Source organism: Macaca fascicularis, chromosome 15 (assembly GCF_037993035.2).
Source record: "Macaca fascicularis isolate 582-1 chromosome 15, T2T-MFA8v1.1".
Classification (NCBI taxonomy): domain Eukaryota; kingdom Metazoa; phylum Chordata; class Mammalia; order Primates; family Cercopithecidae; genus Macaca; species Macaca fascicularis.
This window is the reverse complement of record NC_088389.1, coordinates 1,711,148-1,735,698: the sequence shown is the minus strand read 5'-3', so window position 1 is coordinate 1,735,698 and position 24,551 is coordinate 1,711,148. Positions and strand designations below refer to the sequence as shown.

General features: G+C 54.8%; 1 protein-coding gene and 2 long non-coding RNA genes across 3 annotated transcripts; 1 reads left to right on the top strand and 2 right to left on the bottom strand.

Annotated features, from left to right (window-relative positions):
- ZMYND19 (zinc finger MYND-type containing 19) lies at positions 1-9,758 on the bottom strand. The gene is made up of 6 exons (XM_045372744.3): positions 9,462-9,758; positions 7,898-7,957; positions 6,646-6,752; positions 5,910-6,050; positions 892-1,072; positions 1-604 (listed from the first exon to the last, which is right to left on the bottom strand). Exons 1-6 carry the CDS (start codon positions 9,510-9,512, stop codon positions 461-463), a joined length of 684 nt encoding a protein of 227 aa, XP_045228679.1. The 5' UTR covers positions 9,513-9,758; the 3' UTR covers positions 1-460.
- A 198-nt stretch (positions 9,759-9,956) lies between these two features.
- On the top strand, positions 9,957-24,225 carry LOC123569030 (uncharacterized). The gene is made up of 5 exons (XR_006692557.2): positions 9,957-10,089; positions 21,247-21,353; positions 21,733-21,853; positions 22,864-22,970; positions 23,060-24,225. It is a non-coding gene; the product is annotated as an uncharacterized lncRNA (long non-coding RNA).
- On the bottom strand, positions 10,770-11,167 carry LOC135967511 (uncharacterized). Its single transcript, XR_010581684.1, has 2 exons — positions 11,076-11,167; positions 10,770-10,889 (listed from the first exon to the last, which is right to left on the bottom strand). It is a non-coding gene; the product is annotated as an uncharacterized lncRNA (long non-coding RNA).
- Positions 24,226-24,551: the final 326 nt, after the last annotated feature.

Here is a 24,551-nt window from a genome sequence, read left to right as displayed (position 1 = left end):
TGATTCCACCCCTTTACTTTGCCTTTGTGGACACAACTCCTGTGCAGGCCGCGCTCCATGGGGCTCCCGTGGCCCAGGGGAGAAGCTTCAGCTACAGGACAGTTTTTAGACACGTGGCCTGACCGTTTGCCATTCGAGGATTACAGCAAATGATTCTATTTGTAATTTCTACCCTTCCCATTGCCTCCCCCCAAAAAAAACTGTACATGAGTTTACAAACATATTAACATATAAATAATGAGAACCGTCCTGGTGGGAGCCTCCTTCGTTGTCTCTGCTGGAGATGAACACTGAGGGGCGCTATAACCACACAGACTGCCTGTGACATCGGGAGTCTCACAGCGGTTGTCCTGGGCCCGCAGCTGGCTTTTTCGGCACCTCCAGGTTCAACCACCAGTCTGTCTCTGCTGTGCCCAGGGTAGAGCCCGGGGGCTGCGAGTGTGTGCGGCTCTCCCGCCCGTCATCGCTCTGGCTCAAGCTCATGCTGGAAGGGACGCTTCCTCTCCCGACAGTGCTTCTTGTGGGCTGGCCAGTCCTTCTGCTGGCACTGGGAGCCACAGTACCGGGCCACCTGGCAGCGCCCACAGATGTTGAACTCCCGGAGCTGAAATACAGAACACTTGTGGCTTCACCGTCATGCCTGGGATGCAGTGTGGGGCAAAGACTGCATCGCACGGACAATCTGACGGACCCAGCAAAACACCATGTACCAAGGCTGGAGGGCCTGGGCCCTGGTCAGGCCAGCACAAGGGCAAAGGGAGACCACCCTGGTGGAAAAGCCCAAGTGGTCTCCGGGGAATGGGGCCCTGCGGTAGGAGGGCAAGACCCCAAACCAAGGCTGGGCTACAGGGTAGAGGTGCCAAGGACCAGGCCGCACTGCAGCACACCCACCTGCTTCTCAATCACCGTGCAGGGAGGGTAGTGGCACTCGTAGTAGGTGCAAGAATTCTCCTCCTCTTCCACTACATCCCCGTTGGCATTATAGTACCGGGTCACATTTAGGACAGGAAACTGTTCTTCTATAGGGTCTGTAGGCAGCTGCTGAATTGCAAGCCAATACAAGCTTTGCTCCCTTAAAGAAAGAAGCAGACACTTCAGTGCACTCTGGCCAAATGGGGCCAGCACACGGCGGGTGATGTGATGAGTCCAGAGAGTGCCATCCTGCCCAGGACACCCGGCCCGAATTCCAGTCTCCTCTGGCGCATCCCTGCTGCATGTGCTTTTCACCACCTGACAGTAAATATTGTGTCTCGTCTTCCCACTCACCCATAAGCACCGCCTCATCTGTCACCCTGTCCCCAGCACCTGGGACTGATAGGCACACAGTAGGCAGGAGGCAGTGCCCAGGTCAGGCCCCTGCACAAAGCAAGGCAGCCCCTCTCCTTGCCCTTGACCTGCAGAGGTGCCCATTACTGCCCCGTCGGTCCACCTCCCCTTCCATGCCGGGAGCTGCCCTACGTTCATCTGTACACGTGTTGTACAGAACAGGCCCTGGAGCGAGCACTGGCTGCTCAGAGGCAAGTGTGGGCAGCCCCAGCCCTGCTGCATCACAGAGTAAAGGAGCTGCATAAACCACCCCAACAACCCTGTTCTCTGAGGCCAGACCCTGAGGAGACTTGGTTAAAAGGTGGAAGGATCAGGACACGGGAAGATGTTAGTGAGGTCCCACCAGACAGAGGCAAGTTTCAGACACTGCTGGCTTCTGAAGACAGAAAAGGAAAACACCCCTTTGCCAACAGGCCCCTTTTGTGGGGGCTGAGCTGACACAGTGCCAGGAAAGGAGAGCAACAGCCCAGGCCTGACAAAGACAGGGTGACCCCATCACAAAGAGCCAGACCACAGGGAGGCCACAAACTGGGATCCAGAAGGACGCACAGCACCCAGCCATTCAGGACGTCAGGCCCACACTGGCTAGCTGACTTCTGCTTGTGGCCTGGGGTGCTGACCCAGCACAAGAGGCCCAATACCTGCTGGGTTCTAAAACCCCATGTTGGCAAACCAAAGATGGCCGAGCCTGATCAGTCCTGAGCCACCGCAGGCCACCTCCTGCAGCAGGGGGTTGTATAAGGCCGCAGCCTCAGCGCAACTCATCCTGCCGTGCCCACGGAGAATGGGCTGACCAGGAGCATCAGCTCAACACCCCCTTTCCAAGCAGCTATTCTTAACGGCAGTTATCTCCCCTCCTGACTAGGAAGGGTGCTGAGAGGATTCAAGGTAACATTCAGTCACAGGCTGGCCGGACCCTGAGTCTTATTGACAACCAGCTGAAATGACCTGTACCACGGCAGGGACAGATGACATCGCCTGGTGGAGTGGTGGGCAGTGGGGGAACTTGTGGAGTCGGGGAGGGCCCATCCCAGCATCAACACTGAGCATGTATCAATGTGGGACAACGCAGGAGGAGATGCTACGGATGCTGCTTTGCCTGCCACGCACTCCTTCCCCTTCCCGTGGATGACACAACTCTGACTTCATGTAGAGAAGTGATGCAAAGCATGCTAACTACAGTTCATCCCAGGGCTTCCCCAGACACCACCAGAACAGGGTGCCTGCTTCACTCCACAGGTGCTGGGTAGTGCGCATGCCGCCTCTCGGAGAGGAGCCGGGAGTGGGGGCGCAGAGCTGGAGGCAGCAGCATCCCTGGCTCTCCACATTTCAGTCAGGATACCAAAACGTACCCTATTTTGTTTCAGCCAAATTGAGCTGTTTCTGTTTCTTGCAACCCAAAGTTCCGGCTAACATAATCCCCGAAAGAAAAAAAAATCCCATCCAACAATCATAAGAGGATTGGCGTCACTCACAAGCAGTATGAGAGAAGGGTCAAAACTCTAATATTAGAGCAGGGACCGGGCATGGTGGTGCACACCCGTTATCTCAGCTACTCAAAAGGCTGAGGCGGGGCCAGGCGTGGTGGCTCACACCTGTAATCCCAGCACTGTGGGAGGCTGAGGCAGGCGGATCATCTGAGGTCAAGAGTTCAAGACAGCCTGGCCAACATGCCGAAATCCTGTCTCTACTAAAAATACAAACGTTAGCCAGGCGTGGTGGCGGGCACCTGTAGTCCCAGCTACTAGGAAGGCTGAGGCAGAACTGCTTGAACCAGGCAGGCAGAAGCTGCAGCGAGCCAAGATCGCGCCACTGCACTCCAGCCTGGGCGACAGAGCCAAACTCCGTCTCAAAAAAAAAAAAAAAAAAAGGCCGGGCGCGGTGGCTCAAGCCTGTAATCCCAGCACTTTGGGAGGCCAAGACGGGCGCATCACGAGGTCAGGAGATCGAGACCATCCTGGCTAACATGGTGAAACCCCATCTCTACTAAAAAATGCAAAAAACTAGCCGGGCGAGGTGGCGGGCGCCTGTAGTCCCAGTTACTCGGGAGGCTGAGGCAGGAGAATGGCGTAAACCCGGGAGGCGGAGCTTGCAGTGAGCTGAGATCCGGCCACTGCACTCCAGCCTGGGTGACAGAGCGAGACTCCGTCTCAAAAAAAAAAAAAAAAAAAAAAAAAAAAAAAAAAAAAAAAAAAAAAAAAAAAAAAAGAGTGCTGCGGCAGGAGGATTTCCTGAAGCCAGGAGTTTGAGACCAGCCTGGGCAACACAGTGAGACCCATCTGTAAAATTAATTAATTACATTAAATAAACAGAGCAGGGAACAAAACCACTAGCCCAACAAGAACGAGAGACACCGCAGGCTCTGCCTTCATCCTGAGAGGCCCAGTGAGGAGGGGATGGGGGAGACTTGCAGGACTCCCTCCAGGGTGGCAGGAACAGCAGTTTGGGGGTGGCATTTTGGAGACCTGGGGACTGTCCCCACATCACCAACCAGTGTCTCAGGTGCTCCCACTGTTTCCACCTCGGCTGCACGGGGCTCTAGCATGACCCTGAGGTGACAACTGCAAAGATTCTACCCACAGCCACCAACCATCACCAAGCCCAAAACACTAAACCTTACCAGCGTTGCTGATAACCATCTGCTAGGGCAGTTCGCACTGCTTGCACCAGGAAAGGCTGCCCAGAGGCTTGAGGACATGCCCAGAAGCCCCAGCGCGACTGGGGAACATGTCAGCGAAGCGTGTGTGGCTGGGGACTCTCTGGCTCATCTGGGTTCCCAACCCCCATCCTGCTGGTCCCTCGGCTCTTCCCAAGGGCTCCATGAAGTTCACAGCCTGGCTGATTCTAGGGCCAGCAGGAACTGCCCTCCCACGTGGGAAGCCCATGCAAAGCACCGCTTTCAGGATCACAGGCAAGTGGGGGGCCAAGGGCTGAGCCCTGAACCACACATTCTCTGCTTTAAACTTTTGCTTAACGAAAACTGTTTAGCAAAAGAACACAACAAAAAGACCCATCTGTGTGCACAGAAAGGAATCCTGAGATGAGGAGAGAAGGGAGGAATCCTGAGGTGAGCAGAGAAGGAAGGAATCCCGAGGTGAGGAGAGAAGGAAGGAATCCTGAGGTGAGGAGAGAAGGAAGGAATCCTGAGGTGAGCAGAGAAGGGAGGATTCCTGAGGTGAGCAGAGAAGGAAGGAATCCTGAGGTGAGGAGAGAAGGAAGGAATCCTGAGGTGAGGAGAGAAGGAAGGAATCCTGAGGTGAGGAGAGAAGGGAAGAATCCTGAGGTGAGAAGGAAGGAATTCTGAGGTGAGGAGAGAAGGGAGGAATCCTGGGGTGAGAAGGAAGGAATTCTGAGGTGAGGAGAGAAGGGAGGAATCCTGGGGTGAGGAGAGAAGGGAGGAATCCTGAGGTGAGGAGAGAAGGGAGGAATCCTGAGGTGAGGAGAGAAGGGAGGAATCCTGAGGTGAGGAGAGAGGAATCCTGAGATGAGGAGAGAAGAATCCTGAGGTGAGGAGAGAAGGGAGGAATCCTGGGGTGAGGAGAGAAGGGAGGAATCTTGGGGTGAGGAGAGAAGGGAGGAATCCTGAGGTGAGGAAAGAAGGGAGGAATCCTGGGGTGAGGAGAGAGGAATCCTGAGTTGAGAAGAGAATCCTGAGGTGAGGAGAGAAGAATCCTGAGGTGAGGAGAGAAGGGAAGAATCCTGAGGTGAGGAGAGAAGGGAAGAATCCTGAGGTGAAGAGAGAAGGGAAGAATCCTGAGGTGAGGAGAGAAGGGAGGAATCCTGAGGTGAGGAGAGAAGGGAGGAATCCTGAGGTGAGGAGAGAAGGGAGGAATATTGGGGTGATGAGAGAAGGGAGGAATCCTGAGGTGAGGAGAGAAGGGAGGAATATTGGGGTGAGGAGAGAAGGGAGGAATCCTGAGGTGAGGAGAGAAGGGAGGAATCCTGGGGTGAGGAGAGAGGAATCCTGAGTTGAGAAGAGAATCCTGAGGTGAGGAGAGAAGAATCCTGAGGTGAGGAGAGAAGGGAGGAATCTTGGGGTGAGGAGAGAGGAATCCTGAGTTGAGAAGAGAATCCTGAGGTGAGGAGAGAAGAATCCTGAGGTGAGGAGAGAAGGGAGGAATCCTGGGGTGAGAAGGGAGGAATCCTGAGTTGAGTAGAGAAGAATCCTGAGGTGAGGAGAGAAGGGAGGAATCTTAGGGTGAGGAGAGAAGGGAGGAATCCTGAGGTGAGAAGGCTGATGCCTCCCGGGGTGTGGGGCACAAGCCCTGCTCACACCGAGTCCCAGCGCGGGCCCTGCCCTGGAGCAGGCAGCCCTTCTCCCCGCTTTGTCATGCCAGCTAAAGGGAGGTTCCCAGAGCCAATTATCAGAAGAGCAATGCAAAAACACATACCAAGATCCTTCACGCTCCCATAAAGAAAAGGAGGATTCCACACTTTGGGGAAAAACAATGAAAGTCCCAAAACACACAGAAGCATCAGGGCTCAGAGGAGGAACACGAGACCCTCTTGGAAACAAGAGCTTTGGAGGTGGCCCTCCTCAAAAGGCACCTCTGCCAGCATCACCGGGCCCTGAGAAGACCCACCTCTGTTTGCTGGAGGTCTCTTCAGCCTTGGGCCGCCAGCCCCACGGCACCAGCTGCAGGTTGTCCAGGCGATTGTCCACAGTCACAGCGTTGAGGTGTACCACCTGGAAGCCCGGGGCCACGCCCCCCCGGTGCCGCTCCCTACAAACAGACAGCAAACCCTGCATCTAACCCTGCATCGCTGCCTCCCACCCTCACAGATAACCAAAGTCCTCCAGGAAGAAACGTCAGCCATGTGATGTGATCAGGCCCCTACCCCTCTGGAGGAGGGTACCTCAGGCGGAAGCTGCCAAGAGAAACCCAAGCACCTGATCTGTGGCCCAAACAGGACAGGGATACAGGGAGGACCTGGGCCCTGGACTTCGGAGCACAGACAGCCAAGGGTGGAACGTAAAACCACCTGAGCAGATGGCCTGGAGACAGCTCCCCATCTGAGTGGTCCCCACCATGCACACCAGGGGGCTCAGCAAAAAACCAGCAAGGGGAGCAACCACCGTCCCTGCAGAGGCCACCAGTCCTGGGCAAGCTTCCAGCAGAAAGTCCACTTGGTGTTTGAAGCGTAACATACAAATCATTCATTCCTTTGAGTTAGTGGCAAAGCACACAAAAATAACTGCGAGATTCAGGGAAGGCAAGGCAGGGCCTCAGTGGGGCAGGGGGCTCCAGGCGCCCTGTGCCATCGGAGCTCACCCAGGAGCCCAGTGGCAGGGGGCAGAGGCAGCTTGGAAACACCCACCACAGCAGTTCATGAAGGAGTCTCCCAGAGCCCCTTCCTCGGTTCTTGTCAAAGGCATAGGCAAATATCTTAGCACCATTTCCATCTGCATCCACTTCCATTCGGGCCTGAGAAGGAACAAGGGAAAGAGCTGTTAAAAAGCCTCCAATTCTCAGCAACACTTCAATTCCCTCTTAGAAAAACCAAGTGAAATGGCCGGGCGCGGTGGCTCAAGCCTGTAATCCCAGCACTTTGGGAGGCCGAGACGGGCGGATCATGAGGTCAGGAGATCGAGACCATCCTGGCTAACACGGTGAAACCCCGTCTCTACTAAAAAATACAAAAAAGTAGCCGGGCGCGGTGGCGGGCGCCTGTAGTCCCAACTACTCGGGAGGCTGAGGCAGGGGAATGGTGTGAACCCGGGAGGCGGAGCTTGCAGTGAGCTGAGATCCGGCCACTGCACTCCAGCCTGGGCGGCAGAGCGAGACTCCGTCTCAAAAAAAAAAAAAAAAAAAGAAAAAGAAAAACCAAGTGAAACAAGCAAGCCAGAGGAGGGACAAATGCCAGCCCTGTCCCTGAGACCCTGGGGAGTGCAGAGCCTCCCATAGGCACATGGCTCCCAGGGGCCAGCGTGGCCCCACCACCACTCTGTCTATCCAGGCAAGAAACACTCACAAACAACTCTGCAAAATACAATGGACATAGACAAATACATTTTCCTACCCTTGAAAAAAGCCCACAGTGCAGTGAGATAGAGAAACCCCTGGACAAGTCACTACTGTGAATGTGTGGGGCACAGAGATAAAGTGTGGTGAGGGAGGCCAAGCTCAGTGGCAGGAACGGAAGCTGGGAAGAGGCAGGAAGACCCCATGAGAGCAGAGAACGGGAGGCAGCTGGGCAGCCAGGAGGGGCTAGCGCAGGCTCAGCAGGTGGCAAGCTCTAAGGAACAAGGTCTTCGAGCTAACAGACATGGTCCACGTGACACAATCGCAAACGTGAGAACATTCCATTTGCTTTCAAGAAGAGCTAACAGCTGAGGTGAAAGTGAGGAAAGACCAGTGTCGCCAAGCCGCGTGGGCCACAGTGGGAGCAACAGCCAGGTTCTGCGGGGCCACGGCTCCATGTGGGGCTGAGGGCTCAGGGCTCACAGCCAGCCCCAGATGTCCACTTGTGGGGCCACCTGCTCTTGCAGCACAGGGGAGGGCTCGCTCCTCGTGACCCTCCTGGGCACTGACCACAAGCATTAAGGGAAGGAACAGGCATCCTTACTTACCTCAAAGGAGTAGCTTTCCACCAGCGGGATGTCCTGCTCATCGATCAGCGTGTATTTGGTCTGAAAGTTAACCACATGTTTCAAATCATTACATTTGAGATCTGCGTGAGGTGCAGTAACCTTATAACCAGAACAGGCAGGAGCCTGTTGCATTTTCCTGTGAAGTGGAAAGTAACCACAGGCCTCTTCAGACCAAGACAGCTCAGCACACGGGGGCCTCATTCCACCATCTGGGGTGGTGCAGTCTACGCCAAAACACAGGCAGACTGGTTAAAAGACAGCAGACCACTTTCATCTGCTCCAGAGGAGCTGGTATCAGGCCTCATCCTCGCAGGCCTAACCCCAACAGTGGCACGGAACATTTAACACACCAATAAACCTAGGCAGAAACGGTTTCACTGAGCTGAGGGAGGGTCCAGGGCTGAGGCAGAAGAGCCAGAAGGTTATGATTAGGGTGTGTTTATTAAGCTGAGCTGCTCATTGAATTGCCCTTTTCAGTTTTTTGTCCATCTGAAATGTTCCAAAGAAAAGCTGTAAGGGATGACAATGTCATCGGTGGTGGAATCAGAAGGGGTCTCAGGTCTCTGACCTGACTGGGGAGCCCACCCTTCCCTGGTGGAAAAAAGCCTCCTCCCCAGCAGGCCCTGCCTATGCTCTTGCAGCAGGGGCAGGAAACAGGAACAGGTCCCAGAACGGGCCAGTATCCCTCTTGGCAGTTTTTCTTCTGGGATCTGAACCTGTTTTACCTGACGCCGCCTGACACTGCCTCCGCTCCTCTCTCCCACCAGAAGCTGCAGCCGCTGGTGACGGCAACAGGGCTCCCATCCGGGTAAGGACCCCGGCTGGTGCAGCTGCACAGGTGGCTCCGAGAAACCGCCAAGCCTCAGTGCCCACAGGTGCCATGGAATCCCCAGCCTCAAACGTGCAGCGTGGGGGCCAGGTGAGAAGAGAAATCGAGGAAGGCCCTGAGTCTGCATCAGGGCCCAGGCTTCTTCCTCTCTGCTGTGAGCCCGAGGCTCTGCCTAACCTGGCCAACCCCTGGCAGCGTTAAAACGAGCCCGAAGCCCTGCTGAGAACTGGGAGGCAGAGAAGAGCCCACACCAGACCCGCCTCGGCGAGAGGTGTGGAGGTGGCGCTGCCTCGGAAAGGGCGCTGTGTTTAAACCGTGTGGCCGCACCGGCAGCCCGGACGCCGCGCTAGGCCCCGGCTCCCCGACACCACGGGGAGGGCTCCGGGAGAACGCGGCCGGGCTCGAGCCACGCATCTCCGCGCCCGGCTCGGGACAGGGCCGTGGCCTCCGCCTCCGGCAGGGCAGGGCCGAGGGCGGCCAGGTGCGCCCCGCCGCCGAGGGGTGCGCGCCCGCCGGCCTGCGAGAGGAAGCTGCACCCGCGCGGGGCCAGCAGCCGGGCCCGCGCAGCGTCCCCCGCCCCGCTGGGGCCCATCCCGGGCTCCGCGCCCCCGCCCCGGCCGCCGCCCGCACAACCGCCCCCGGCCCCGGCCCCCGGCCCCGCGCGGAGGCCAGGACGGGCGAGACGGGCCGGGCCGCGGGCTCCGCGCCGCTCACCTTCCCGGCCACCCGGCCGAGCCGCACGATACCCAATTTGAAGTCGGTCATGGCCGGGCCTGCGCTCTCGGCCGGCAGCGCCGCTCCCTCGGGAGGCGCCGGGCGGGGGCCGGGGCGAGGCCGCGGCGCGCCGGGGCAGGACGGGACCGGAGCCGGGGTCGGGGTAGCAGCCAGGCGGGCCCCGGGCGGGACGAGGCTGGGCCGGGCTCGGGCCTCCGCCGCCGCCTCGCGCCCGCCGGACCTGCCACGCGCCGCCGCCGCTGCCGCCGCCACCGCGCGCACCACAGCGAGCGGAGCGGAGGGGCGGGGCGCAGCCCGGGACACACCCCCCGGCCCGCCGCCGCTCGGCCAATCGCTAGGCGCGCACGGCGCCGGCCGGAGCGCGCCGCGCCGCAGCAACCAATGGGAGGAGGGCGAGTGCGCCGGCGCTCTGGGGAGCGGGGCGAGCGCGGGGGAGGGGCGAGGTCGGGGGCGGTGCCTGCGCGCGCCGACGTCAGTTTCGCGGGAAGCTTTGTGCGGGCCGCCGCGCTGCTCCTGGAGGGGCCGTGCGGAGCGCGGCTGGGGACTCGCGCCGGGTCTGTGGCGCTCTGCGAGCTGGACGCCCTTCTCCTCCCTTGCAGTGGCCCTCGTAAGCTGCTTCCCGCCGCCGTCCTGGCCCCAAGCGCGGAAGGAGGCGGACGGAGCGCGTGTGGGGCCCGCTGGGTGGGCGGGGAGCGGGCGAGGCGGGCTAGGAAGAGGCCGTTGCCGCGGGACGCGGGTGCTCCTGGAGAGACCGCGGACGCCCGGCCCACGCGACCCGGAGGGTGCGGCCTCCCCCGCAGCCTTTTCCGAGCCGCCGGTTCCTCAGCCCCGGGGGCGGCTGACCGCCGGAGCAGCCTGGTCCAGGGCGTCTGGAAACGGAACTCCAGTGAGGCCGGTTGGGCTCCGCGGGAATGCCGAGGCCCGCTCAGGGAGGGACTGGGTACGCCGTGGTGGGCAGCGTGGCCTCCCCTGCAGCCTGGAGCGAACGGGGCTAGGTCCTGTGTCCTGCTCCGCCGGTGTCCGGTCGCCCGCGGGGAGGCCTCACCCTGCCGCAAGGGGCGACTCTGCCACCTGAGGAGCTGCCCGGGCCCCTTTCTGGCTTGCTGCGTTCTGTTTTCTTTTCTTTTTTTTTTTTTTTTTTGAGACAGTTTTGCTCTGTCACCCAGGCTAGAGTGCAGTGGCACGTCCCCGGCTCACTGCAGCCTCTGCCTCTCGGGTTCAAGCGATTCTCCTGGCTCAGCCCCCAGGTAGCTGGGATTACAGGCACGCGCCACCATGTCTGGCTAATTTTTGTGTTTTTAGTAGAGACGAGGTTTTGCCATGTTGGCCAGGCTGGTCTCGAGGTGATCTGCCCACGTCTGCCTCCCAAAGTGCTGAGATTACAGGTGTGAGCCACCGTGCCCCAGCCTGCAAAGGGTGTTCATGAGTGAGCCCAGACGTTCCATCTCTGGGTCCCCTGGTACTTACCAGTACCCCAGACACCCTAGAGGAGAGAAGGGGATAATGAGTCCTGGCCTGCCTGAGACACACATTGGGGTTCAGGCTGGGCCTTGCTCAAAACATACCTGTCCGGCCGGGCGCAGTGGCTCACACCTGTAATCCCAGCACTTTGGGAGGCTGAGGCGGGCGGATCACGAAGTCAGGAGATCGAGACCATCCTAGCTAGTATGGCGAAACCCCGTCTGTACTAAAAATAGAAAAAATTAGTCAGGCGTCCGCCTGTAGTCCCAGCTGCTCGGGAGGCTGAGGCAGGAGAATGGCTGTACCTGGGAGGCGGAGCTTGCAGTAAGCCGAGATGGTGCCACTGCACTCCAGCCTAGGCCACAGAGTGAGACTCCCTCTCAAAAAAAAAAAAAAGTACTTGTCCTACCAACCTCAGCCTCCTGGAGTTGCGAGGGTGTGATGAGATTATGAGCAACTGCTTTGTGAAAAGAAGTGGAGCTTGGTGGGTGCTCCCTAGGGTAGTTGAAAAGCACTGGTGTCATAGTCCAGGTTCCCCCAGAGGTTGACTTGAAACGGATTCGAGTCCAAATTTTGTCCGGGTGTGGTGGCTAACACCTGTAATCCCAGCACTTTGGGAGGCCGAGGCAAGTGGATCACCTGAGGTCAGGAGTTCAAAACCAGCTTGGCCAACAGGGTGAAACCCCACTTCTACTAAAAATACAAAAATTAGCCGATGTGGTGGCACACACTTATAATCCCAGCTACTCGGGAGGCTGAGGCAGGAGAATCGCTTGAACCCGGGAGGCGGAGGTTGCAGTGAGCCAGGATTGTACCACCATACTCCAGTCTGGGCAACAGAGTGAAACTCTGTCTCAAAAAAAAAAAAAAGTCCAATTTGTTAGCTTGAGGGAAGATCCCAGGAGACACCAGCAGGAGAGTGGGGGTATGAGGCAGAGAAGGGGGTGCTACCAGTCCAGTTCCTGTGGCAGCAGGTCATGTAGGAACCATTCTCAGAGTCCCTTCCCGGGGGCCAGGGGAGCCAAGGCATTCCCCCCTCACCCTGCTGCAGGGGGACCCAGCGTTCCCCCCTCACCTTGCAGTCATTGGTTGGAGGCTGCTCCTGGCAAGGTAACTTCTTGACTCCAAAGCTGAGAAAGACCTGCAGGTGTTGACACAGAGCAGCTGGCTTGGGAACTCATACCTGGCGCAACACAAGCCTTTATCTACACATTGTACCCAAGTATGAATGTGACCCCTGCCTCTGTGTCCTGTGAGGTGGAATTATGTAACGCTGGGGTGGCACTTCCTCTCACTGCAGCATCCCTCTCCCATGGGCAGGCACCTTAAAAAGAAGCCCTTGACTCCCCCGTCCCCTTCCAGCCACTGCCTCATTTTCCTGCTTCCCATCGCAGCAAAAGTTCTTAACAGATTGTCTGTACTTGGCATCTGCTCTCCTAGTTAATTCATTTTCTTTTTTTTTTTTTTTTTGAGACGGAGTCTCGCTTTGTGGTCCAGGCTGGAGTGCAGTGGCCGGATCTCAGCTCACTGCAAGCTCCGCCTCCCGGGTTTAAGCCATTCTCCTGCCTCAGCCTCCCGAGTAGCTGGGACTACAGGCACCCGCCACCTCGCCCGGCTAGTTTTTTGCATTTTTTAGTAGAGACGGGGTTTCACCGTGTTAGCCAGGATGGTCTCGATCTCCTGACCTCGTGATCCGCCCGACTCGGCCTCCCAAAGTGCTGGGAGTTAATTCATTTTCTATCACTTTATAACAACCACAAAAGAGCACCCATTTATTATCTCACAGTTCTGCGCGTTAGAAGTGCAGGTGGGTTTGGTGGCTTCTCTGCTGCAGGTCTCAGGGCTGAAATCGGGGTGTCGGCTGCTTCAGCTTTTAGCAGGAGCCCTAGGGGAGACCCGGGCTACAGGCTCCTTCAGGTTGTTGACATTCACCTCCACGTGGTTGTGTGAGGTCTCCATTTGCTGGCTGCCGGCCCGGGGTTGTTCTCAGCTTCTAGAGGTCACTCGCATCTTCAACACTAGCAAGACTTTTTTTTTTTTTAGACAGAGTCTGGCTCTGTCACCCAGGCTGGACTGCAGTGGTATGATCTCGGGTCACTGCCACCTCCGCCTCCCGGGTTCAAGTGATTCTCCTGCCTCAGCTTCCCGAATAGCTGGGACTATAGGTGCCTGCCACCATGCCCAGCTAAATTTTGTATTTTTAGTAGACATGGTTTCACCATGCTGGCCAGGCTGGTCTTGAACTCCTGACTTCAAGTGATCTGCCCACCTCGGCCTCCCAAAATGCTGGGATTACAGGTGTGAGCATTTGCACCTGGCCAAAGCCAGCCTTTCTAGTACTTCACATCTTTGATCCTTTCTGTCCCATTTCTCCCACCTTCAGCTGGAGAAGGCTTTATGCCTTTAAGTGTTCCTGTGATTAGATTGGGTCCACCCAGATAAACAGGATAATCTCCCTATTTTAAGGTCACTAATTGGCAACCTACTTACATCTGCAAAGTCCCTTTTGCTATGTAACATAATGTTACAGGTGCAGGCATGAGGGCGTGACATCTTTGCGGGACATTCTGCCTACCACCCAAGTCTGGCAGCCTACTCCAGCTGGGCTTTCGCCCCCCCCACCGCTGAAACTGCTGCACACCAATGAACAAAATCAGTGAAAGCCCCTGCTCATACTCGAGTGAGGCGGGCAGAACGTACATGTAATGAGGAACCGTACGCCGTGTTGGCAAGGGAGAAATGCAATGGGGAGAACAAGTCCATCGCCATAAGGCGGTCAGAGGTCCTGGTGCAGGGGTGGGCAGAGCCATCCTCTTAGAAAACAGCATTGGAACACGCAGTGGAAGGAGATGGAGTGAGCCGTGTGGCTATACAGGGCAGAACGTTCTTGGCAGAAGGAACAGCCCGTGCAAAGGCCCTAAACTGGGACATATCTGGCGTGTTTGAAAATGGAGAGGTGGGGCTGGGTGCGGTGGCTCACTTTGGGAGGCCGAGGTAGGTGGATCACTTGAGGCCAGGAGTTCTACACCAGCCTGGCCAACAGGGCAAAACCCTGTCTCTACTAAAAATACAAAACTTAGCCAGGTGTGGTGGCGGCGCCTGTAATCCCAGCTACTCAGGAGGCTGAGGCAGGAGAATCGCTTGAACCCAGGAGGTGGAGGTTGCAGTGAGCTGAGATCGCGCCATAGCACTCCAGCCTGGGTGACAGAGCGAGACTCTGTCAAGAAAGAAAATGGATGGCTTGAACCCGGGAGGCGGAGCTTGCAGTGAGTCTAGATCACGCCACTGCATTCCAGCCTGGGCGACAGAGCAAGACTCTGTCTCAAAAAAAAAAGAAAGAAAATGGAGAGGTGGCCGATGCACTGGCCGCTGAGAAGCAGCAGCACGTGGGGTGGCTGGAGGGGCGGCAAGTACAGGATGAGCATTCAGGTCCGAAATCTGAGACGCTGCAAAATCTGAACCTTGTAAGCACTGACATGACACTCAAACGAAGTGCTCATTGGAGCATTTTGGATTTTGGATATGGAATGCTCAACCAGGCAAGTATAATGCAGATAGTCCAAAATCCAAAATCTGAAACACTTCTGGTCCCGAGCATTTTGGATAAGGAACACTCCACCTGTCCTGGCAAGTGGTGATGATGTTTGGATGTGTGGTGGAGGGGTGTGTATGTCAGGATGGGCCTGGGTATGCTGCAGTAACAACCCCAAGTTCTCAGTGGCTTAGCCAAATAAAAATGTGTTACTCACTTATGCTACATGTTAAGGTTACAAGGCAGTTGACTGTATAAGTAGAATATATGAGTATAGAGTTCACAGAGATGTCCAGCCTGGGAATGTAAGTCTGGCATCATGGCGGGGCGCAGTGGCTCACGCCTATAATCCCAGCACTTTGGGAGGCCAAGGCGGGCAGATCATGAGGTCAGGAGTTCGAGACCAGCTTGGCCAACATGGTAAAACCCCATCTCTACTAAAAATACAAAAATTAGCCAGATGTGGTGGTGCACACCTGTAATCCCAGCTACTCAGGAGGCTGAGGCAGGAGAATCACTTGAACCTGGGAGGCGGAGGTTGCAGTGAGCCAAGATCACACCATTGCACTCCAGCCTGGGCAATAGAATGATACTCCATCTCAAAAAAAAAAAAAAAAGTTTGGCATAATTAGCACATTTATTATATTTAAAGCTCTCTTGGGGACCGGTGCAGTGGCTCACACCTGTAATCCCTGCATTTTGAGAGGCTGAGGTGGGCGGATCGCTTGAGCCCAGGAGTTTGAGACCAGGCTGGGCAACATGGCAAGACCCTGTCTCTACAAAAAACACAAAAATTAGCCAGGCATGGTGGCCCATGCCTGTAGTTGCAGCTACTTGGAAGGCTGGGGTGGGAGGATTGCCTGACCCCAGGGATGTTGAGGCTGTAGTGAGCCGTGATGGGGTCACTGCATTCCAGCCTGGGTGACAGAGTGAGACCCTGAATTTTGGAGGGACACAAGCATTCAAACCACAGCAAAACTAGTAAAACTGAACGAGATTACCACGAGGGAAAATGTGGATCTAGAGAGTGCAGCGCTATTCACGAGAGCAAAGACATGGAATCAAGCTAAATGCTGGCCAGCCTGGTGGCTCAGGCCTGTAATCCCAGCACTTTGGGAGGACAAGGCAGGCGGATCACCTGAGGTCAGGAGTTCAAGACCATCTTGGCCAACATGGTAAAAACCCATCTCTACTAAAAACACAATTAGCCGGGTGTGGTGGCAGGTGCCTGTAATCCCCGCTACTTGGGAGGCTGAGGCAGGATAATCACTTGAACCCGGGAGGTAAAGGTTGCAGTGAGCCAAGATCGTGCCACCACTGCACTCCAGCCTGGGCTACAGAGTGACACTCCATCTCAAACAAAGAAAAATCTAAATGCCCATCCGTGACAGATTGGATAAAGAAAATGCGGTACAGCCAGGCACGGGGGCTCACGCTTGTAATACTAGCACTTTGGGAAGCTGAGGCGGGTGGAACACCTGAGGTCAGGAGTACAAGACCAGCCTGACCAACATGGTGAAACCCCGTCTCTACTAAAAATACAAAAATTAGTTGGGCGTGATGGTGTGTGCCTGTAACCCCACTGCTTGGGAGGCTGAGGCAGGAGAATCACTTGAGTCCAGGAGGCGGAGGTTGCAGTGAGCCGAGATCACGCCATTGAACTCCAGCCTGGGCAACAGAGCGAGACTCCGTTTCCAAAGAAAAAAAAAGAAAGAAACTGTGGTATATATACACCATGGAATACTATGCAGCCATAAAAAATGAGAGCATGTCTTTTGTGGGAACAATGGATGGAGCTGGAGGCTGTCATCCTCAGCAAACTAACGCAGGAACAGAAAACCAAATACCACATGTTCTAACTTACAAGTGGGAGCTAAATGGTGAGAGCTTATGAACACAAAGAAGAAAACAATACTGGGCCTAATGCCTGGATGATGAAATAATACGTACCACAAACCCCTATGATGGGTTTACCTATGTAACAAACCTCATGTATCCCCAAACCTAAAGTAAAAATTTAAAATTAGGCCGGGCGCAGTGGCTCACGCCTGTAATCCCAGCACTTTGGGTGGATCACCTGAGGTCAGGAGTTCAAGACCAGTCTGGCCAACATGGCAAAAACCTATTTGTAAACCTCTACTAAAAATACAAAAATTAGGGCTGGGCACGGTGACTCACGCCTGTAATCCCAGCACTTTGGGAGGCTGAAGAGGTCAGATCACCTGAGGTCAGGAGTTCAAGACCAGCTTGAACAACATGGAGCACCCTGTCTCTACTAAAAATACAAAATTTAGCCGGGTGTGGTGGCAGATGCCTGTAATCCCAGCTACTCAGGAGGCTGAGACATGAGAATCCCTTAAACCCGGAAGTTGCAGTGAGCCAGGATCATGCCACTGCGCTCCAGCTTGGGCAACAGAGGAAGATACTATATCCAAAAAAAATAATAAAAGTTTAAATTCAGTAAATAAATATTTAAAATCATATATATATATATATTATTTTTTTTTTGAGACAGAGTCTCGCTCTGTCACCCAGGCTGGAGGGCAGTGCCACTATCTCAGCTCACTGCAAGCTCCGCCTCCCAGGTTCACGCCATTCTCCTGCCTAAGCCTCCCGAGTAGCTGGCACTACAGGCGCCCGCCACCACGCCCGGCTTATTTATTTTTATTTTTTTGTATTTTTAGTAGAGATAGGGTTTCACCGTGTTAGCCAGGTGGCTCACGCCTGTAATCCCAGCACTTTGGGTGGCTGAGGCGGGCGGATCACAAGGTCAGGAGATCAAGACCATCCTGGCTAACACGGTGAAACCCCGTCTCTACTAGAAATGCAAAAAACTAGCCGGGCGAGGTGGCGGCGCCTGTAGTCCCAGCTACTCGGGAGGCTGAGGCAGGAGAATGGCATAAACCCGGGAGGCGGAGCTTGCAGTGAGCCGAGATCCTGCCACTGCACTCCAGCCTGGGCGACAGAGCGAGACTCCGTCTCAAAAAAATAAATTAAAAAAAAAAAAAAAAAGAAGGGATACTAGGGATACTTAATGCTACCATATTAAGGGGGAAAGAGATCGGATAGAAGAGGACTCAGTAGAGAACAAAGATGTGAAGGAGGAAGGCCCACACGGCAGCCCCAGCTGCTGCTGGGTCTGGTAAAGTGAAGACTGGGGATGAATCAATGGATTTAGCAACACGGGGAGCAGCCGTCAAAGTCCAGTGCCAGCGGAGGGGTGAGGGAAGACGTCCAAGGGTGTCGGAAGGAATGAGGGACAGAGTTGCAGGCTGAGATGGACGGCTCTTCCGCATTTTGCTGAAAAGGAGCAGTGAAGGGAGCTGCGGCTGGAAGAGGAGGGAGGTCAGGAGAGCATTCATGGTGCAGGGGACGTGGCACTGATGTTCGCCCATGGGGACGATGGTGGAAAGGGATGAGGCGTCTGCTGCAGAGGAGAGGGGATGATGAGCTGTGTTGGACGGGGTGGTGCACCTCGGCGGTAGCCAATACGAAGGTTCTAGAAAGGCTAGTAGGTGTGTTGGTGGGAGTTTGGGGAAGTTCTTTTTTTCTGGGGGGAAAGGGTCCCCCTCTGTCTCCCAGGCTTTAGTGCAGTGGTGCAAGCACGGCTCACCGCAGCCTAGACCTCCTGGGCTCAAGCGATTCTCCTGCCTTGGCCTCCCAAAGCACTGGGATTACAGGTGTATGACACTGTGCCAGGCCAAGAGAGTTTATTTAGATCATCTTTCTGTTGTTGCTTTCACTTTCTCATAAAAAACTGAATGAAGCCAACTGGACCTTTAAACTCCATGTCAGGAAAGTCAGATCACAGCATGCACTTTCTGTCCGCCACGTTCCACAGGCAATGGTCTTGGCAGAATGTAAATAGTCCACACTTTCTCCAGCCTACAATAGCAACTTTCTCACGACCCTTCCAGCCTTCTCCTGCTGCCTGGTTCCAAAGTCAATGCCATATTTAAAAAATGTTTGGGCCAGCCGCAGTGGCTCACACCTGTTATCCCAGCACTTTGGGAGGCCTAAGCGAGAGGATCACCTGAGGTCGCGAGTTCGATACCAGCTTGACCCACATGGAGAAACCCCATCTCTACTAAAAAAAAAAAAAAATACAAAATTGGGCCGGGCACAGTGGCTCACACCTGTAATCCCAGCACTTTGGGAAGCCGAGGCAGGTGGATCACCAGGTCAGGAGATAGAGATCATCCTGGCTAACACGGTAAAGCCCCATCTCTAGTAAAAATACAAAAAGAAGAAATTAGCCGGGCATGGTGGTGGACGCCTGTAGTCCCAGCTACTTGGGAGGCTGAGGCAGAAGAATGGTGTGAACCCAGGAGGCAGAGCTTGCAGTGAGCCGAGATCGTGCCACTGCACTCCAGCCTGGATAACAGAGCAAGACTCCGTCTCAAAAAAAAAAAAATTGGCTGGGCATGGTGACGCATGCCTGTAATCCCAGCACTTTGGGAGGCTGAGGCAGGGGGGACCACAAGGTCAAGAGATCGAGATCATCCTGGCTGACATGGTGAAACCCTGTCTCAACTAAAAATAAAAAAAAATTAGCTGGGAGTGGTGGCGGGCGCCTGTAGTCCCAGCTACTCGGGAGGCTGAGGCAGGAGAATTGCTTGAACCCAGGAGGCCGAGGTTGCAGTGAACTGAGATGGTGCCACTGCATCCCAGCCTGGGTGACAAGAGCGAGACTCTGTCTCAAAAATAAATAAATAAATAAATAAGAAATAAATAAATTAGCCGGGCATGGTGTTGCGTGCCTGTAATCCCAGTTACTCCGGAGGCTGAGGCAGGAGAATCGCTTGAACCCGGGAGGCAAAGTTGTGGTGTTGGCCTGGCTCAGTGGCTCACACCTGTAATCCCAGCACTTTGGGAGGCTGAGGCGGGTGGATCACAAGGTCAGGAGTTTGAGACCAGCCTGGCCAATATGGTGAAATCCTGTCTCTACTAAAAGTTCAAAAGTTAGCTGGGCATGGTGGTGGGTGCCTGTAGTGCCAGCTACTTGGGAGGCTGAGGCGGGAGAATCTATGGAACCTGGGAGGCAGAGGTTGCAGTGAGCCGAGAGTGCATCACTGCACTGCAGCCTGGGCAAGAGAGCGGGACTCCGTCTCAAAAAAAAAAAAAAAAAAAAAAACAAAAGGCCAGGCACAGTGGCTCACGGTTGTAATCCCAGCACTTTGGGAGGCCGAGGCAGGCAGATCATGAGATCAGGAGATCAAGACCATCCTGGCTAACATGGTGAAACCCCGTCTCTACTAAAAATACAAAAAATTAGCCAGGCATGGTGGCGGGCGCCTGTGGTCCCAGCTACTCTGGAGGCTGAAGCAGGAGAAAGGTGTGAACCCGGGAGGCGGAGCTTGCAATGAGCCAATGTTGTGCCACTGCACTCCAGCCTGGGCGACAGGGCAAGACTCCGCCAAAAAAAAAAAAAGCTGGGCATGCCGTGCTGGCTCACACCTGTCATCCCAGCACTTTGGGAGGCTGAGGTGGGCGGATCATCTGAAGTCAGGAGTTCAAGACCAGCCTGGCCAACATGGCAAAACCCTGTCTCTACTAAAAATACGAAAATTAGCTGGGCATGGTGGTGTGCGCCTGTAATCCCAGCTATGCGGGAGGCTGAGGCAGGAGAATCACTTGAACCCAGGAGGCAGAGGTTGCGGTGAGCCAAGATCACACCATTGCACTCCCGCCTGGGTGACAGAGCAAGACTCCATCTTGAAAAAAATAATAATGGCCAGGCGCGGTGGCTCACACCTGTCATCCCAGCACTTTGGGAGGCCGAGGCAGATGGATTGCGTGAGCTCAAGGGTTCGAGACCAGCCTGGGCAATACTGTGAAACACCGTCTCTACTAAAATAGAAAAAAATTAGCTGGGAGTGGTAGTGTGTGCCTGTAGTCCCAGCTACTGGGGAGGCTAAGGCAGGAGAATTGCTTGAACCCGGGAGGTGGAGGTTGGAGTGAGCCAAGATCTCATCACTGCACTCCAGCCTGGGAGACAGAGTGAGACTGTCTCAAAATAAATAAATAAATAAATAAACCACCCCAAAACTTAGTGGCTTTAAACAACTATGTATTTTCTCATGGTTCTGTAGTTTAGGTTGGGCTTAGCTGGTTGGTTCTGCTGTTGCTGGCTAGGGTGTGGTAGGTTGTCTCAATTGTTACCATCGAATTTTCCACGTGAGTGTGTGTTGCTCCTAGGATTCTTTTTTTTTGTTTGTTTTTTGTAACGTTGTCTTGCTCTGTTGCCCAGGCTGCAGTGCAGTGGCGAGTTCTCAGCTCACTGTCTGCTCCGCTTCCTGGGTTCACACCATTATCCTGCCTCAGCCTCCTGAGTAGCTGGGACTATAGGCGCCTGCCACCATGCCCGGCTAATTTTTTGTATTTTTAGTAGAGACGGGGTTTCACCATGTTAGCCAGGATGGTCTCAATCTCCTGACCTCCTGATCCGCCTGCCTTGGCCTCCCAAAGTGCTGGGATTACAGGTGTGAGCCACCACCCCTGGCCTAATTTTTATACCTTTAATAGAGACGGGGTTTCACCATGTTGGCCAGGATGGTCTAGATCTCTTGACCTTGTGATCTACCTGCCTCGGCCTCCCAGAGTGCTGGGATTACAGGCGTGAGCCACCGCACCCGGCCCTACGACTGTTTTTGATGTAATTAATTTGGTAGAAAATTCTGAGACTGCTGAGCTCAGCCTGAGAACTGCCATCTTCAGCTTCCTCCCTCCTGGGGGCCACCTACAAGGTGACTGGTCTCACTATCCCCACAGCATGATGCGGTGAGGACCCCCAAGCTAGCCATGTGGAGAGGCCCGTGGGAGAACAGATGTCTGTTCCCTCCTGCTGTCCCAGTCGTCCCAGCTGGAATGGCAGACAGGTAAGTGAAGTCTCCAACATTTCATCCCCAGTGGATGCTAGACAGCATAAGAACCTCCCAACTGAGTCCAGTACAGTTTTCAGGAGAAATAAATCAGGGCAGTGGTTTGCTATGCAGCGATAGACAGCTGAAACTGCTGGTGCCACTCAGATGGCTGTAGTCATCTTGGCATGAGGGAGGCTACAGGAGGAGATGGCTTCCCTAGAAGGCTGGCCGTTCTGTCACTCTCCACGTGATCTCTCCAGCAGGTAAGCAGAATTTTTACATGACAGCTGAGGGCTCCAAGAGCAAGAAAACAAAACCTGCCAGGACTCCTAGGTTCGGCTTGGAACTAGCACTGCCTCTGTTTCATTGCAATTTTTTTTTTTTTTTTTTTGAGATGGAATCCTGCTCTGTTGCCTAGGCTAGAGTACAAGGCACAATCTCAGCTCACTGCAGCCTCCGCCTTCCAGGTTCAAGCGATTCTCCTGCCACAGCCTCCTGAGTAGCTGGGATTACAGGTATGCGCCACCACTCCCGGCTAATTTTTGTATTTGTAGTAGAGATGGGGTTTCACCATGTTGGCCAGGCTGGTCTCGATCTCCTGATCTCAAGCGATCTGCCTACGTCGGCCTCCCAAAGTGCTGGGATTACAGGCATGAACCACTGCGCCTGGCCTGTTTCATTGCAATTCTTCCAGTTAAAGCAAGTTGTGGGCCAGCCTAGGTTCCTGGGGAAGCCCCCTGGTGGGAAGAGCAGCACTAATGCAAAGTTTGGCGGAATCTTTGAGGACGAACCACCAAGCCCTAAGAGGGAGACTGCCGAGGTAGAGGACGGTTTTGGAGGAGGAGCCACAAGACGGACATGTGTTTACTACACTTTTCTTTCTTTCTTTTTTCTTTTTTTTTTTTTTTTTGAGGTAGAGTTTTGATCTTGTAGCCCAGGCTGGCGTGCAATGGCCCAATTTCGGCTCACTGCAAGCTCCACCTCCTGGGTTCAAGCGATTCTCCTATCTCAGCCTCCCGAGTAGCTGGGATTACAGGCGTGCACCACCACCGTGCCTGGCTAATTTTTTTGTGTTATTAGCATTGATGGGATTTCACCATGTTGACCAGACTGGTTTTGAACTCCTGACCTCAGGTGATCCGCCCACCTCGGCCTCCCAATGTACTGGGATTACAGGCGGAGCCATTGCACCCAGCCCACACTTTTCATTTTCTGTATGTTATTATGCTTTGACATCTTGGAGGCTTTACTAGTCAGAGAGACACTGCCCCTCCCAGGGCTGGCTAATTCCCAGAGCTAGCAAACAACTTTATCAACACCAATCCAGAGCCCATATCCCCAACCTCTTCCTGATGTGACTCTCACATCCCAAGCCAGCATTTCTCCTGCCCTGCATCCCCCAGGGGCCGATACCAGACAGCTAGAGCCCCCTGCTGTGACCTAGAGCCTGCCGATAGGATTCAAGTTATCTAATCCTAAACTTGCTTACACCTACCTACCCTGCCTTGTCCATTTTCACCCTGAGGAAAACACAAAAAGGCTCTGGGCCGTGCTCTCTCCTGGCTCCTCATGACCCTGGTACTTCCCCTTCTGGCCCTGCATGGCGTGGCGGGGCCCCTCCTCCTGAGAACCGTGAGTACTAAATTCTTCCTTTGTGGCCCTTGTCTCCTAGTCTGTCACTTTACCATACAAACATACAAACAAAGCCCATGTACTTTTAGGATACAGGGCAGGAGGCTGGAAGGATTGCCCGCAGGGATTCAGAAGCACTGTTTCCACACGTGGAGGTGGAGAGAATGACAGTGAGTTAGGAGCTAAAATCAACAAGAAATGAGGATGCTGATCAGAGCAAAGGTGGTGCTGGTGATTCTGAGACCAGGAGGCTTACACGTGGTGGCTCCCAGGGTGGAGAGTGGCCTGGCAGTGTTAGGAAGGAGCCAGGAGGGTCCCCACCCCACCTGCAGACCCAGAGGTGGCGGGATCCTGTGAAGAGAAGTCTTTGCACCTGAAAGCTCCAGGGGAAGCCAGCTTTTCATGAGAGCACCACTAAAAGTATGCTGGGGGAAGAAGAGAAGAGTCTAATGACAGGGCGATTGGTGCTGGTGGTGGTTTCTGGAATACAGGATGGGTGGGAGATAGGGTCAGAAACAAGGATGTGCAGAGCCCTGTGGGGCTTAGACTGTGGCTGACATGGGATAAAGGCCACCTGTGTTCTGTGTCCATTGTCTTCCATCTCAGTAGCTTGCAACACAATCTGTCTCTCCCTGCTTGAAACACTTTCTTTTTGTTGTTGTTGTTTGTGTTTTTTTGAGACGGAGTCTCGCTCTGTTGCCCAGGCTGGAGTGCAGTGGTGTGATCTCAGCTCACTGCAAGCTCCACCTCCCGGGTTCATGCCATTCTCCTGCCTCAGCCTCCTGAGTAGCTGGGACTACAGGTGCCCACCACCACGCCCGGCTAATTTTTTGTATTTTTAGTAGAGACGGGTTTCACCGTTTTAGCCAGGATGGTCTTGATCTTGTGATCCACCCACCTCAGCCTCCCAAAGTGCTGGGATTACAGACATGAGCCACCGTGCCCGGTGAAACTCTTTCTTTCTGACTTCTGGCATGGCCGACTGCCATTCGGGAGGGCTGTCCACAATCCTTGCCATCCCATGGCACCCTTCTCTCTTGTTCGGGAATTCTGCGTGTGCATAGTCTTGGCAGGAAAGTGTCTGGAGCGTGGCCAGTTAGACCCACCTCCTGAAACACTGGAATCCCAAGGGAGTCAGCTGGGCCTGGGGCTTCAGGGCCTCTCCCAGCCTGGCCTGGGGGCCCCTCCAGCCTGTGAGCCCCTCTCCTTTTGCTGGGGTGCCGGACTCCTCCTTCCTGACCTATTACCTTCTACCAACCAGGGATGGCAACGTTTAAGTGCTTGACTCCCAGGCTCATGCACGGAAGTACCTGGTCCACTTGGGGATCAGTGGCACCTCAGACTCCGCATGTGATGAGTCTCCCACCAGCAAACCATGTGTGTCTAGGCCCGTCCTCCCCATCAGAGAAGGCCACCGTCTTCACCAGCTGTCCTAGAAAAACTCGCAGCACTGGGGCCTGCCTCACCCACTCCATGGTGAGCTTGTCCGTAGGCGAGGGAGGCCTTCCCTTTCCAGGACTATCCAACGGTTCTCTCCCCACTTAGGTCCCCGGGGTATTTGAGTCCTACCCCCCCGCAGCT

Coding starts and splice junctions, on each gene's coding strand:
- ZMYND19 (XM_045372744.3), bottom strand. CDS start 9,512: ATGACCGACTTCAAATTGGGTATCGTGCGGCTCGGCCGGGTGGCCGGG. Junction 7,958..9,461: donor TCGGCCGGGTGGCCGGGAAG/GTGAGCGGCGCG, acceptor GTTAACTTTCAG/ACCAAATACACGCTGATCGA. Junction 1,073..5,909: donor GAGACCTCCAGCAAACAGAG/GTGGGTCTTCTC, acceptor TCTTTCTTTAAG/GGAGCAAAGCTTGTATTGGC.